General features: G+C 42.4%; 1 protein-coding gene across 3 annotated transcripts in view; it reads left to right on the forward strand.

The window, feature by feature from the left end:
* The window catches only part of PRRT3 (proline rich transmembrane protein 3), a 99,786-nt gene that overhangs the window by 45,081 nt on the left and 39,392 nt on the right, over nucleotides 1–15,313 (forward strand). For all 3 annotated transcript variants that reach the window (XM_089682061.1, XM_089682059.1, XM_089682062.1), the window contains exon 3: nucleotides 1,704–1,850. In XM_089682061.1, coding sequence (XP_089538187.1) covers nucleotides 1,704–1,850 — 147 coding nt within the window. The remainder of the gene's footprint in view (nucleotides 1–1,703; nucleotides 1,851–15,313) is intronic.

Here is a 15,313-nt window from a genome sequence, read left to right on the forward strand (position 1 = left end):
CAATCTGCTAGCATGACAAGCAGAAACTGAAGAGTTAACTACACAGATACAGCTGATCTGCCCTCTGCTGTCTACTGAGCCAGTGGGCCCTGCTGTTTGGGGTGCACACCCTCATGCAATAGGCTTCCCATACCTATGGTCCCTTTATTTAGAAGGACTGTCTCTCTTTAAGGACTAAATATCCCTCTCTCTTTCTCTTTCTTCCCCAGTTGTCCTTCTTTTTGGTCTGGTGTATAGACATTTGCAAAAATTAACTATTCAGCTACCAGACCACTTACCCAACCTCTATATTAATGCTTTTGTTATTCTGAAAAGTCAGTTTGGAGGAAAAGTAGTGGTGAAAAAAGCAATAATATAATAATTAGAATTGTTCATATATTTTGTATTAAAAATGCATTTCAACATGCAGTATATATATATATATATATATATATATATATATATATATATTTGTTTAAATTTATATATATTTATTTATTGAAATATATTTTGAAATATATTGAATATGGCCAAAATTGTAGCATTTCTAATATATGTCAATATATTTGGGAAGAGTATTTTAAAAATATATTTCAAATATATTTTTCTTCCATATGGGCTGTGACTGTAGTGTGAAGGAGTAGCAGAATACTGATGAGTTGTCCTGCTCTCATATTTCTTGTCACCACAGATGCAGGATGCCTGATTGGCTGCTAGCTCAGGCCATTCCTTTCATAATCAAGAAATGCCTGGCTACAAGAGGATGATATCTAGATAAATTCATGTACTTTCGATAGCTATATTTAAAAATCAATGTTCATGATGTTTTAATGTAGCCTTTCTCAACCATTTCAACACAGAGGAACCTTTGAAATAATTTCGGTCTCAGGGAAGCCCTGCTAAAAATGACTATATCTACAACTCATGATACATTAGTGTGATGGTCAGTGGCAGGGGCGGACTGACCATTTGCAAACTCAGGCACTGCCCGGGGGCCCGGGGTCAGTAGGGGACCCCATGAGATGCCCCTGGTACCTTTTTCATAGGCTTTTTTGAGTTTGGGCAAGAACACAGGGGCCCCATGATCCTCTATTGCCCGGGGGCCCCATGAGTTGTCAGTCCGCCCCTGGTCAGTGGGAAAAAACCTCCTTACACTTGTGGTCATTGAGAAGAATTACCCCCTTACAGATAGCTAAAAAGATCATTGGTGTCAGTGGGAACTTATCTGAGAAGCAGAACTTGCTCATTGCCCAAGGAACCCCTAGAAACCTCTGGAGGAACCCTAGCTGATAAACCCTGTTTTAATGAAAACCTAACTGCATACATTTTGGGCACTATGCCATTATTTAAAACAAAATGCCAGCCTGTTCCCCTTCCTGTACTGCAGATCTTCTCTCTCCTGCAGACCTAAGCATGCTCATAGTCTCCAACACATTCTGGGAGTGTCAGGTTCTCTACCCCTCTGTTGTGAACTATACCTCTTCCACCAGTCTGTAATCACTATTGTGTCCTTTAGTGATGTGGGGTCGATGGATGAAATCAATGCATGCAGTGGGAGTCAAGAACCCAACGCTCACAAAAAAGTGTCAGATGCTGAAGATTCTTTAGGAAACTTATTTTTGCAGCAGAGTGAAGATCAGTGGTATGGGCAGTGGGACAGGTCAGTATAACCATTTTATTTTAAGTTATTGTTTTTAAAAAAAGTGCCATTTTCTTCTTGACAGATAAGAGTCAGACTAATGATCAAGAAAGACCATCTGCTCGGCCAGGGAAAGGTCCATCCATCACTCTGAGGAATGCCATCATTGGAAGTGCTCCACCAGGCCTTGTTTTGTCAACAACATGGAAGGCACCAGTGACCAAGCCACAAGGTAGGATTTGATGCTTCTCCAGTGTGCATAAGCATAACATATGCCCAATCTGAATAGGATGGTCAGCTGTGTTTATCAAATAGTATGAAAGAAGGACTGATCTTGCTGACAAATTCAAAAATGTGTGTTCTGACATTCTCTGGGACAAAGAAAGGGCTACTAAGGCAAACAAAGAACTACAACTTTACCCTGATCTGATGTTTCAGCCTGAGGAGGTTTTGATTTAATGCTTAACTGATGGCAGGTAAGGGGTAGGGGCGGACTGACCATTTAGCCACTCGGGCACTGCCCGAGGGCCCAGGGTCTGTAGGGGGCCCCATGAGATGCCCCTGGTACCTTTCATAGGCTTTTTTGGGTGTGGTTTGAGTGTGGGCAAGGACACAGGGGACCCATGATTTCCTAATGCCCGGGGGCCCCATGAGTTGTCAGTCCACCCCTGCTAAGGGGTATAAGCAAACCATGTGCAAAGAGCACCATTGAGTATCTTGAGTACTTACTGGTCACTGCTTTTGAACGTGTGTGCCTGATGCCGAAAGAAGTTGAAGTGTATGTATACCTTTTGGAAGAAGTTTGTAAAAGTTAAAGTGTATCTTTAGCTCGTAGTAATTAGTTACATTCATCTGGATTTGTTCTGTAATGCTAAAGACATTTTGTAGCTTCTCTTACAGGAAGCTATTGATTTCAGTCATTTTTTCCAGTCAATTTTTGGGCTTTTGCGTGGAATGTGTCAGATTTGGCTTTTTGTTTATCAACTTTTTTTGTCATACCAATACAAATAAAAGACACAAACATGAGATATCCTAAACATTTGTAATTGCAAACAGTTTCTGGGCAAAGTGGTGCATTATCTGACAGAAATGCACAGATGCCAGTGTTTTTGGCCATGACTGTATATCCACACAGGTAGAACCAACATCTTTACCCAATCACCATGGAATGTGTCAAGGCAGAAGTTGATTGTCCGAGAACAAGATGGGAGGTATGACTGTTGTGGAACCATGTGAACCTTGGGTAACCATGGGGGCCTTCAACACCATCTTGCTTTCACATATAATGCTTTTTTAACATTTCTACCTCAACAATTTGACAGTTCACACCTTTAGCCATGTAAATTGAGGAATTATCACCTATACAGGCTTCCTGAGACAAAGGATTGGATTATGTAACTAGAACAGTGGGGTTCCACAACTTTGTGCATGCATGAAGATTCACCTGCAGTGACTGTTTGATGAATGTCACTGGTTTATGTTGTCTTAAAATAATGATGCTTCATATCAAGCATGGAGATCCAGCCCTTCTCCGGATGACCAGGGTGTATTTATATATATACTATTCCCGCAGCAACCAATAGTCCTTTTCCAGAGAGATGCATTTATTCGGATAAAGATATATTTTTTTTTTCTACACATAAGCAACAGAAAAGTGACAAACGTGGGAGGTGAATAAATTAAATAAATAAATAAAAATAAAAAAGTGGTACCGTGCCAAATTGTGCACAGACCAGGCCCTGAGGCCCGTAGCAAAAATTGCCCTGGACTTAGCCAAAAGACCTGGTTCTTAGGGCGCTGTGCAAAAAGAGGTGAAAAACAGTGGCCATGTGTCATCTTCACACCGTGGGGTCCCACACCCAAGTGTTACTAGTGACACCCCTGAGAGCGTCTTCCTCAGGGGGCACTGAGTTTGCGGACTTCTTGCGTCCCCAGCCCCTGGCCAGACCAAGGTAGATCCGTCCAAATCAGGAGGTACTGGGTCTTTCCAGTCTTCCCAGAGGAATTACTCCCGAGGCCCCAGAACGAATCATGGCGCTCCCCGGTTTCTGTCCCTCCGGTACTAGCCTTCCGGACCCCCATCATACCATATTTATATTTGTTACAGATGACAGAAATTCAGTTGAATACTTGTAAATGTTACAACGAACAACAGTTCTCAAAGTCCTATTCAAGATACCTCATATCAAGCATAGAGATACTACACCATCCAGCATATGTCCAATCTATAATATGCAACTAGGTAGCTTCCATGCAACCTGTATTCTGTCCCATGTATCCTGACCTGTGCTCTATCCCATGTATTCTCCCTTATGCTCTGTCATCTTTGTATTTCATCCTGTGTTCTGTGTCCTGTGTTAATATACACATTTTCCCCATTCAGTACAATGGCAAGCAGTCTGATTGGCCACTTTTAGTAGCATGTTTGATCTTATGTGTCTAGACCTAGAAACTTTCCCTGACTCTCCATATATTTACCCAAAAACAGGTTAACCCAACACAACAAAGGGAAGGTAATTACTTTCTGCATACATTAACATAGTAAGTTGTCCTTTTGGTGTGTAAAGTGGTCTTATCACTGGCCTGTCAGTATGTGTTTCAATGTCTTCAATATATATATTACACACAATATACTACAGTTTATAAATATGTGCTTCCAATCCTACCTGCATTGCCTATACCAGCCAATCAAATTGTGATTTTTCTAATCTAAGAATTGCACATGTGGGACTAGTGTGCTTTACTTCCAGCTAGCAGGTTAAGCCAATACTTGAATCCTCATCAGCATAGAGTGGCTGGATAACAATGTCCAATTCAAGCCTAACAATAATGTCCAACTTTAGCTGAATAACCATGACCAATTCTGGCCCAATAACAATATCCAACTTTGGCTGGATAACCATGACCATTTCTGGCCTAATAACAATGTCCAACTTTGGCTGGATAACCATGACCAATTCTGACCTAATAATAATATCCAACTTTGGCTGGATAACAATGACTATTTCTGGCCTAATAACAATGTCCAGTTTTGGCTGGATAACAATGTCCAACTTTGGCTGGATAACAATGACCAGTTTTGGCTGGATAACCATGTCTAAATATGGTGGGTAACAATGTCCAACTTTGGCTGGATAACAATGACCAGTTTTGGCTGGATAACCATGTCTAAATATGGTGGGTAACAATGTCCAACTTTGGTTGGATAACAATGACCAATTCTGACCTAATAATAATATCCAACTTTGGCTGGATAACAATGACCATTTCTGGCCTAATAACAATGTCCAGTTTTGGCTGGATAACCATGTCTAAATATGGTGGGTAACAATGTCCAACTTTGGTTGGATAACAATGACCAATTCTGACCAAATAATAATATCCAACGTTGGCTGGATAACAATGACTATTTCTGGCCTAATAACAATGTCCAGTTTTGGCTGGATAACCATGTCCAAATATGGCTGGATAACAATGTCCAACTTTGGCTGGATAACAATGACCATTTCTGGCCTAATAACAATGTCCAGTTTTGGCTGGATAACCATGTCTAAATATGGCTGGGTAACAATGTCCAGATTTGGCAGGATAACCATGTCTAGTTTTGACTGGATAGCAATGTCCAGTTTTGGCTGGGTAACAATGTCCAACTTAGGTTGGATAACCATGTCCAGTTTTGGCTGGATAACCATGTCCAAATATGGCTGGTTAACAATGTCCAGATTTGGCTGGATAACCATGTCTACTTTTGACTGGATAGCAATGTCCAATTTTGGCTGGATAGCAATGTCCAGTTTTGGCTGGATAGCCATGTCCAGTTTTTTGAGGATAACAATGTCCAATTCTGGCTGGATAACCATATCCAGTTTTGGCTGGATAACCATATCCAATTCTGGCTGAATATTCATGTCCAATGTTGGCTGGATAACTTTGTCCAGTTTTTTTCAGGATAACCATGTCCAATTCTGCCTGGATAGCCTTTTCAAATTTTGCATGGATAACTATGTCGAATTCTATCTGGATAACCTTGTCAAGTTTTGGCTGAATAACCATGACCATAGTTGGCTGAGTAATCAAGACCAATTCTGCCATGAAATTCCAAAATATCCCTACTGATCTGTTTAAAATCCATTGACTTACTTTTTCTTCTGCAAATCTGACATCTGTGTTATATATTTATATATGAACCCACCTTCCAGTGATGCATGGAGGTTTGTGGCTCATAGCTTGAAATCCAGATGTACTGCTGCATGAGCTTTCTCTATATGGGCAGCTTTTACATTTCTTCATGACTAGAGGCTGCACAGAGAGCACCAGCACATACCATTAACAAGAACCAGATGGAAGAGAGGGAGCCCAGAGCTGGGGAGGAGAGGGGTTTAACCCTTTAAAGAAGAGATCCAGTCTTAGCCAAAAGCAGGATATTGCTTAGAGATGTGTAGCCTTTAAAATCACAGAGGCTGCCTTTACATCTGTGGTTTGCAATAAGAACATAACAGTAAAATGCATGCTGTGATAAAGCATTGTAAATCTAGTGAAGCCTTCCTCAATCTTTATGGAGGAATCCTTGTGATAACCTTCGAGTCTCAGGGAATACCCAAAAATAATTACTATATCTACAACTCATAGTGTATATTAGTGTAGTGGTCAATGGGAAGAATGCTCCTTCTATTGATAGTCAATTGGAATAATGCATTTTTCTTGGTGGCCAGTGGAAAGTGTGCTCCTTACATTGGTTGTTTGTGGGAAGAATGTTCCTTTCATTGCTGATCAGTTGGAAGAATGCTCCGTACATTGGTTGTTTGTGGGAAGAATGTTCCTTTCATTGGTGATCAGTTGGAAGAATGCTCCTTACATTGGTGGTCAGTAGAAAGAATGCTTCTTACAAGGTACATTGGTGGTTCTTTGGAAGAATGTTCCTTTCATTGGTGGTCAGTAAAAAGAATGTTTTTTATGTTGGTGGTTACTGGGAAGGTTGTGATCAGTGAAAAGCATTCCTCTTACATTAGTGGTCAGTAGGAAGATCCTAGATTGTAAGCTCCAAGGAGCAGGGCCCTCCTATCCCTCTTGTATTGAACTGTATTGTTGCTGTATTGTCTCCTGTTATATTGTAAAGTGCTGAGCAAACTGTTGGCTCTATATAAATCCTGTATAATAATATTAAGAAGAAGAAGAATGCTGCTTGCATTGATAGTCATTGGCAAGAATGCTCCTTACATTAGTGGTCAGTAGGAAGAATGCTGCTTGCATTGATAGTCATTGGCAAGAATGCTCCTTACATTGGTGGTCAGTGGGAAGAATGTCCCTTACATTATTGGCTTAGTGGAAGAATACTTCTTAGATTGGTGGTCAGTGGGAAGAATGGCATAAATAGCTCTAAAAGATCACTGGTGTCAGTGGTAACTGATGGTCGCACAGGCTTCCCGCCATCTAGTACAATTATGACAACCAACCCCCCAAAGCCAATGTTCTTGCTGGTCTTTAACCCGTTTTATCACCCTACCGCCTAGCTAGTGTATTCACATACAATGCAGGGACAGTGGCCACATCCATAGACACCGGTCTTGCATTGTACATGATGAGGTAGGAGTGACTGTCAACATCCCAGGGTGGAGGCAAGAGGACCGGACCACTGCCTGCCACAGGACCATGGGAAGTAGGGCAAGTCCTCCAGCCAGGAAATGGGACAGGTGCCATCTGACCTGCTGAATCTTCTAATGCACAGAATTGCTTAGAAATGCTAAGGCCTTCTTTCTCAACTTAGCAAATCCTTGAGAAGGAGGCCAGTTTCTGTGAAACATCTTTTAAGTGCTGAAAATGCTGTTATTTTAAATAAGACCTAAATAAAGAGGTCCTTACCTTTTGGTGAGCTGGCCATTTGTGTCTCTTTGATTCTGTGGCATCACCATTAGCCATGCACCCTAGCAAAGGCCATTGAAGAAATTGTATGGGTTTAATTTATTTTCATGTTTTTAGGCCACGTTTTTAGGCTAGCTGGTATTTAACAATTATGTTTTCTAAGATGTAGTTTGCAGTCATAATGATAAGGTAAGCAAATGAGGCCCATAATATATAAATAGGAAACAGCTGGAGATCTGTAAGTCAAATATCCATCAGCATTTCACGTCATATTCAGCTATGGAGAGCTATCTGTGCAGAAGAAAGTCCTTTTAATGAGCGGTTCCTTTTAAATACATCAGGCAGAATTATGAAAAGAGTTAAACTTCATTTTCCGAACCCTGTCCCAGATCTGCCGTTTAGGGAGCCGAGAAAAGGGAGTTATGGAAACTTAAAACAGACAATTGAAAGAACACAGAAGGACTGTGTAGACGCCGGGCAGGTGTCAGCTAGCTGCAGTTCCAAAGTTTCTTCGATAGGAAATGACTCACAGAGTCTGGATGGTGGGGTAAGGCCCGGGGGAGAGTGGAGGCCCAGCTGTAGTTGAAAAGGGGTCCACTGTTTACGGAGGAGGTAAACCTTGTTCACTCCACTTACTGTTTTACCTTGGACTGCGGCCAAAATATCACCTGCAAAGAATTATATGAAAATAGATATTGTGTTTATATTATCTATGCACTCCCTTTGTTTTTACTAGTTGGAGAAATGAAGCAGTTCCACATGTATACAAGGAATTGGGCGCCCACAGATAGAAAAGGTAAGCTGGACCCTTAAGCAGAATGATAGGAAAGAACCTAAATAAACATTTGAAGCTTAGAATTGTATTATCGGCCCAAGGTAATGCAATTGTGTTCAGCCAGTCTTGAAATTCAGATATCTCTGCCCCAGAGTATAGCAAGGTCACTGACCAAACATTTTTTAGCTGCAGTTGCGGTGATTGAACTTGGTCAAGGACCTTTGAAAGGATAGTGAAGGAGTATTGATAAGGTCATCACTCTACTCACATTTCAGATACTCTCAATGAATGTCATTTAAATATGAAAAACCATTCTTATCCTCAGTTTTTGCCTGAAGTTCATTTAGATGGGGAATACCCATTTGCTTTCCTATTGTTAAGCTAGAAATGTAGATTTCTCTCGTTCATCACACAGGCTGAACATCCGTGGATGGAGGACTCTCCCCTGCCAGCTTTTGTACCCTCTTTCTCTGATTGTAGCTCATTTAGTTATGGAATACCAGTTTGTACCCTCATTCCCTAACTGGAGGTCAGTTAGTCAGGGAATACCAATTCGTACCGTCATTCTCTGACTGTAGGTCATTTAGTTCAGTAATACTAATTTGCACCCTCCTTCTCTAAGGATACCCATTTTGATTCTCCCTCTCTGGAGGTCATGTAGATAGACAAAATCTATTTGTATCCTACCTCTCTGTCCAGTGGTCATTTAGATAGAGATGATCTATTTGTACCCTCCCTTTCTGTCCGGTCCTCATATAGATTGAGGCTAAATATTTCTATCCTCACTCTCTGACTAGAGGGCGTAAGCTGAAGAGGCAGGAAGTCCTTGCTTTATCACTAGGAATGTTGGATGCTATAAAATATGTTCTATCTGCCTGTCTTGCCCATTAGGCTTAACATCTTTTATACAGTTCTACCAAAAAAAGTACGGCGCAACTTGTATCTTAATACCACTAGGGGCCGTAGATCCAGTACTGATCAAGCGTGCGATATACTGTATATTGGGCAACAATGTCAACAAACTTTCAAAGTACCCTGGGGCAAAATATTGAGATGTTTCCTAAAACAGTAAATGAGATAACTTGTTTCGTTTTAAAAAAATTACACCTCCACCTTTTCCCCAGCTGGAATTGTTCTGACCATAAGACTTTAAATGGGTATTCACTCAAAATGAGCACATTATTGTTATTATTAATATTATACAGGATTTATATAGCGCAGTTTGCTCAGCACTTTACAAAACAAAGGCAGGCATTACAGTTACAATACAATTTGATACAAGAGGAACCAAAGGGCCCTGCTCATAATATCAATTTAGACCTTTTCCCTTCCTGTTACACATTTGCAAGTTTTTTTTTGTTTTATTTTTGAGAAGCAATTACTTTTTTTGCAGGTACTCACACCCCACTACTAGGCAAAGATGATGTAGCTTAGCTCTCATTCCCAAAACCCCTTCTCCACCTGTGCCACCTGTTTCCTCCTGAGATACATGTCCCAGTCACACGTCCCAGGAGGCTTCAGGATGAGCTCCCCAGTCAGCTGATCTTGCACATAGTAGCAGAGGGGCTGACTGAGTGATCAGAAAGTGACAGCCAATTCCTGAATCCAAGATGGTGGCACCAGAAAAATTGGTGCATGAAGAAGAGTTCATGGGCTGGCAAGTATGTGCTGTTTAAAAGACAACAGCTTCAGTACTTGTTGCTGCGGGCTTTTATTTTGTGATAGCTGGGTGAAGTTCTTGAGTTAGTTTCTTGACATGTTTCAAGACGTTTCGGACTTTCTCAGGAGATTAAAGAAGTATGTTTAATTTGCAATATGCCATCAGAATCGAATCATTAACAATAAAACAAGCAATGTCTACTGGATAAGTATTCACCCCAATTGTAAAAAAGATGGGCAAGCAGTCCTCCCAGGGTAAGACTTCTTATGTTCCATGTTTCTGTTTCCTGACAAGTCATAGGGTTTGTTGATCTTGAGCTGACAGTGTATGTACCATGGTGAAGTCAACAATTAACCGGCAAAGAAGCTTTTGGCTACCCTACCAGTAACAGTTCGCTCATAATCAAAGCCAATATACACTATATTGCCAAAAGTATTGGGACGCCGGCCTTTACACGCACATGAATTTTAATGGTATCCTAGTCTTAGTCCGTAGGGTTCAATATTGAGTTGGCCCCGCCCTTTGCAGCTATAACAGCTTCAACTCTTCTGGGAAAGTTCAGGAGTGTGTCTATGGGAATGTTTGACCATTCTTCCAGTAGCGCATTTTTGAGGTCAGGCACTGATGTCGGACAAGGAGGTTTCCACAAAGTTGAGAGCATGAAATTGTCCAAAATGTCTTGGTATGCTGATACCTTAAGAGTTCCTTTCAATGGAACTAAGGGGCCAAGCCCAACCCCTGAAAAACAACCCCGCACCATAATCCCCCCTCCACCAAACTTTACACTTGGCACAATGCAGTCAGGCAAGTACCATTCTTGTGGCAACCGCCAAACCCAGACACATCCATCGGATTGCCAGACAGAGAAGCCTGATTTGTCACTCCAGAGAACACGACTCCACTGCTCCAGAGTCCAGTGGTGGCGTGCTTTACACCACTGCATCTGACGCTTTGAATTGTAGTTGGTGATGTAAGTCTTGGATGCAGCTGCTCAGCCATGGAAGCCCATTCCATGAAGCTCTCTACGCACTGTTGTTGTGCTAATCTGAAGGCCACATGAAGTTTGGAGGTATTTAGCTATTGACTCTGCAGACATTTGGCGACTTCTGCGCACTGTGCACTTTAGCATGTGCTGACCCCGCTCTGTCATTTTACGTGGCCTACCACTTTGTGGCTGAGTTGCTGTTGTTCCCAGTTGCTTCCACTTTGTTTTAATACCACTAACAGTTGATCGTGGAATTTTTAGTAGCAAAGAAATTTCACGGATGGACTTCTTGCACAGGTGGCCACCTATCACGGGACCACGCTTGGAGTCACTGAGCTCCTGAGAGTGACCCATTCTTTCACAAATATTTGTAGAAGCAGTCTGCATGCCTAGGTGCTTGATTTTATACACCTGTGGCCATGGAGGTGAATGGAATGCCTGAATCCAATGATTTGGAGGGGTATCCCTATACTTTTGTATATATTGGGTGCCAGGGACCGCCTAAATGGATTACCCACATGGGGTAGATTTCTGATAATTGTATTTTCATCTTTATCCCTCGAGGCCTTGGTGGCTGACTTTGGATGATTGGAGTGTATTCTTCTCTGGCAGACGTTGTTCAATCCTGTGAGGAAATGGTAAAAAAAGATAACTGTGATCTATTTTGTCAGCCTTATAAGTTTAAATAAATTTTTTTGCAAAGAATACATACATTTATGAATTTTTATATAATGGTGTTTTGTATCGGTACCTAAAAAGCCCAATCTTGGTATATAGTTGTACTTTAAAACAACATGGACCTAATATGATTTCCCCAATATGAAAAAATGCTGGTAGCAAAAATAAAGAAGAAATAGCGCAGGGCATACATGACTAGGCCCAGAGTGGGGGAAGGAGGAGCAGAAAGGGTTAAGGTTAGCTACAGGGGGATTTGTTTTGATAGTGGGGGGTAGATGATTGGTAGAGGTTGGTGTAGGTGGGGTTTTGCTGCACCTTAGGGTGGGAGGTTCTGTGAGGGGGCGTTAGTTTAGCTGGACAGCAGGAGTGTGAGTTTCCCTCCCGCCCTCCCTGTTTGGGTGAGTTTTGGGTCCCTCCAGGTAGAGGGGGGATTATGTTGGTTCTGGGCGGTTGTTGGTCTTTGGAGGCGGTTCTTATTTGGAAGGTAAACAACAATGGTGTGGGACCCATCGGTGGTATGGGATGCCCGTGGACATTCCCAGTTAACCAAGGTTTAACTGGAAGGTGGTGGTGCTGCACTGCGGACGGTATGGTTGTCTCCGAGCTGGTTGGTTGCGGCTGGAGGCCTAGTGTATATGGTTGTCCGCAGGTGCATTTCGGATTGTTTGGGGGTGCCTTTGAAGACCAACAACAATTCTTTGGGTTTCTGTTATAAGGAATGGTTGGTGTATTGTAACTTGAGTTGTTAATAAAAGGCCATGTTGGCCATTTACTCCAAAATTGGTGTCATGTCTTTTGTTAGTATAATTGGTTAAGGGGAAGGGGGTTGGTGCGGAACGGTAATGGTGGTAATGGGGAAGTGGACGAGCCTATCTCTGGTGCAATAGTCATGGCTTTGTGGCTTGGAACACCCAGTTTTTAATGGGTAACTGGGAAGAATTACATCATTCTTGGCCCATTGTTTGTCTGTGACTGGTTTAGATCAGCGCGTTTGATGGATGTTAACCTCGCCAGCCATATAAACGTTTGTCAGATCTATGAAACCTTCATGGAGCTTTTCCCAAATATGAAGCAGATGCTGAAGGAAAGGGGTTTTCCATCCCTGCAGGCCTTTTCATGAGCTCTCGTATCCCAGAATCCTCTGCTTCCCGACCTCTGTGTCAGCAGAGCCAATTATATGGACTGTAACCCTCCAGGTTGGATATTTCATTTCCTAAACAAATATAAAAAAAACACTTTTCCTTAGCCTGGGATTTGGTCGGGAAGTACGGCTTCCAGAAGCAAATCTTCCATACGAAGATAATGTAATACTTTCCAACAGATTATATAGCATAGATAAGATTAAGCACAGGTTCACGTTTTTCATTTTCATATTTGCTGGACTTTTTAGTTTCCATATAAAAGTGGTAAGTTGGCTTTGGGCTGAACATAGAGATCAAGTCAAGAGGAGACTACAAGAACTTGTCCTTATCTTTCAGGCAGAAATATCTATACTGTTGGCCTACAATGTAATAGAAAAAAAAATTAGAGGTACACCGTGTTCATTGTAATTGCTTAAAGTGGAACTTCAAGAATTATCTTTTTGGTGGAAACCCCTGACAGGAAGATTTGTCCTAGGTTCTCTTCCCTTACAGGTGTACAGGGCAGCCAGGCACACAGCAGCACAGATACTCTCACAACTCAATAACCAGGCAAGAAATGTCTTTTTAAGATTTAATGCTTGTTGAACTTGGTTGGGGTGCAAGGTGGACTTTGGGATGCTCCAAATGTAGTGCTCAAAATAACAGAGGGCACTCTTTGCCTTGACTACACTCTTCAGTATAGTTCCCCTCCTGGCATGAAATAGGACAACAAACAACTCACAGACTCCAAGCACAGGAAATGTGCTGGTTAATGCTGGAGCAGATGCTCAAAGGGTTAAAGCAGCAAACAGTAACTAGGATCCTTCACTCAGAACTATACTCACAACATCTCCATATTCTTGGATGCCTCCATCTAATATCGTCCAGACACTTCTCCTGTGAACCCCAGGCCAAATCCACAGTGAACCCCCTTTGATTTGGCTCCAGCTTGTGGGTTAGTGAGTGGTTTGTATTGAAGAAATGGCCCAAATGTACAAACAGCCCAGCTGGAGGGCACCACACTGGGGAAATACTCATAGTTCTGTGCAACTTGTAGAAGGGAGCAGGTTCAGATGTACCAACAGCCTCTGTCTTCAAGGATGAAATACAGCCAGGCCAGTCTGATCCCAAGGAGTAGGATTCTGATAAAGGATGGCATGTCCCCAGCCTGTCCCTGCTCTTCTGGAACCTCTCCCTGCCACTAATCACTTTCCCTGACAGGCAGGGGTTCTGTTACTAACCTCTCCATTCATAAAACTGCATGCCAGACCTTGGGGGCAGGCACTTAACAGGCTCTGGTGACCCAAAATAGCCACCAGGGTCATCTGAAAGCAGTTTAGCCACCAGAATTTTGCCTCAGGAGACCAAGGAGCCATAGAGAAACGGTTTTCTCTTGACTTCTCTTCCAGCTGCAGTACCGCGCTAGCAGAGCGCCACCTACAATGAAGAAAGCAGACAGCACCTGCCTACAAGCTCCTCTCAAAAATTAGGCCCCGCCAGCTCTCACTGAGCTGGGACCTCGATGAACTCATGCAGACTTTAACTACTCTGCCCAAAATGGCAGTAGCCCTTCGGGCTGGGGGTCTTCTCCTCCTGACCTAGAACCCTGCTGCTCCAAGCCCCAGGCTGTTTATGCACTCCTCAGCCACTTACTGGGCATCTTCTCTCCCAGGGATTGGCTGAGATGACATGATTATTCAAGCCCAGGGTCTGTCTCTTCCAACCCACTACATTCTAGAATCCACTAGAAGGCAGGGGGAAGCAGTTGAGCCTGCAGCCAGTGAGATCCAGAACAGCCAAAAATAATCACACATTGCTTCAACGATTACAGAGCAGCTAAAGAACTAACTTTACCTGAACCTCCCTAGCAATCTATTTTAGGAGGGTGCTACATCTTTATTGACAACTTTCCGTGGTCCAGCTTGGCACTATGTAATCCATATTTTCTTCTATCTAGAGGACCTCTGGGGATGCTAAAAACCACTGTAGTAGTCAGTGCAACATACAGTGATAGTCATGATCTTCTAGGTCCTGGTCAAGCAACTTACCCTCTGCAAACTAAACGCAGAGGGTCGTTCACTGACCACTGCCCCCATACAGAGAAGACATTGTAGTTTTTAAGGTCACTTAAAAAAGCTGCAGGTAAATTCAGAGAAAAATTAAGTACTTTGAATGCTTGCTAGTAGTGTTTTTCCTTTCCATTAAGTATTTTTTTATTCACTTGCAATGTGCCTCTGAACTTGCTAGAAAATGTGATTACTCCAGGAACAGTCAATTCCCTAGCATATCCTTCTCCCCCCGTGCACGTCATAGCCTTCTTCCCTTCTGGTAATTACTGTTTGTGCTGGCCCAGCTCCTCGGCCTTTCTCTTTACATATCTAGATAAGCTTTTATTTAACAGCTGGTGAATGAGTGAAGGGGAATACTACAGAGCAGCCTTTGCCCACCAGGGTGTGGGTAGGTGCAGCATGACGTGGCAGCAATAAATACACTGAGTCTGGTTGCAGTTAGCAAAACTTGTATTGAAGAAATGGTTCAAAGACACAAACAGCCCAGCGGGAAGACACCCAGCTGGGAACACTCACAGTTCTATGCAATGATGTAGAGCGGAGCAGGT

Source organism: Staurois parvus, unplaced genomic scaffold (genome assembly GCF_062004578.1).
Source record: "Staurois parvus isolate SC_StPar_1 unplaced genomic scaffold, SC_StPar_1.0 ptg000283l, whole genome shotgun sequence".
Taxonomy (NCBI): domain Eukaryota; kingdom Metazoa; phylum Chordata; class Amphibia; order Anura; family Ranidae; genus Staurois; species Staurois parvus.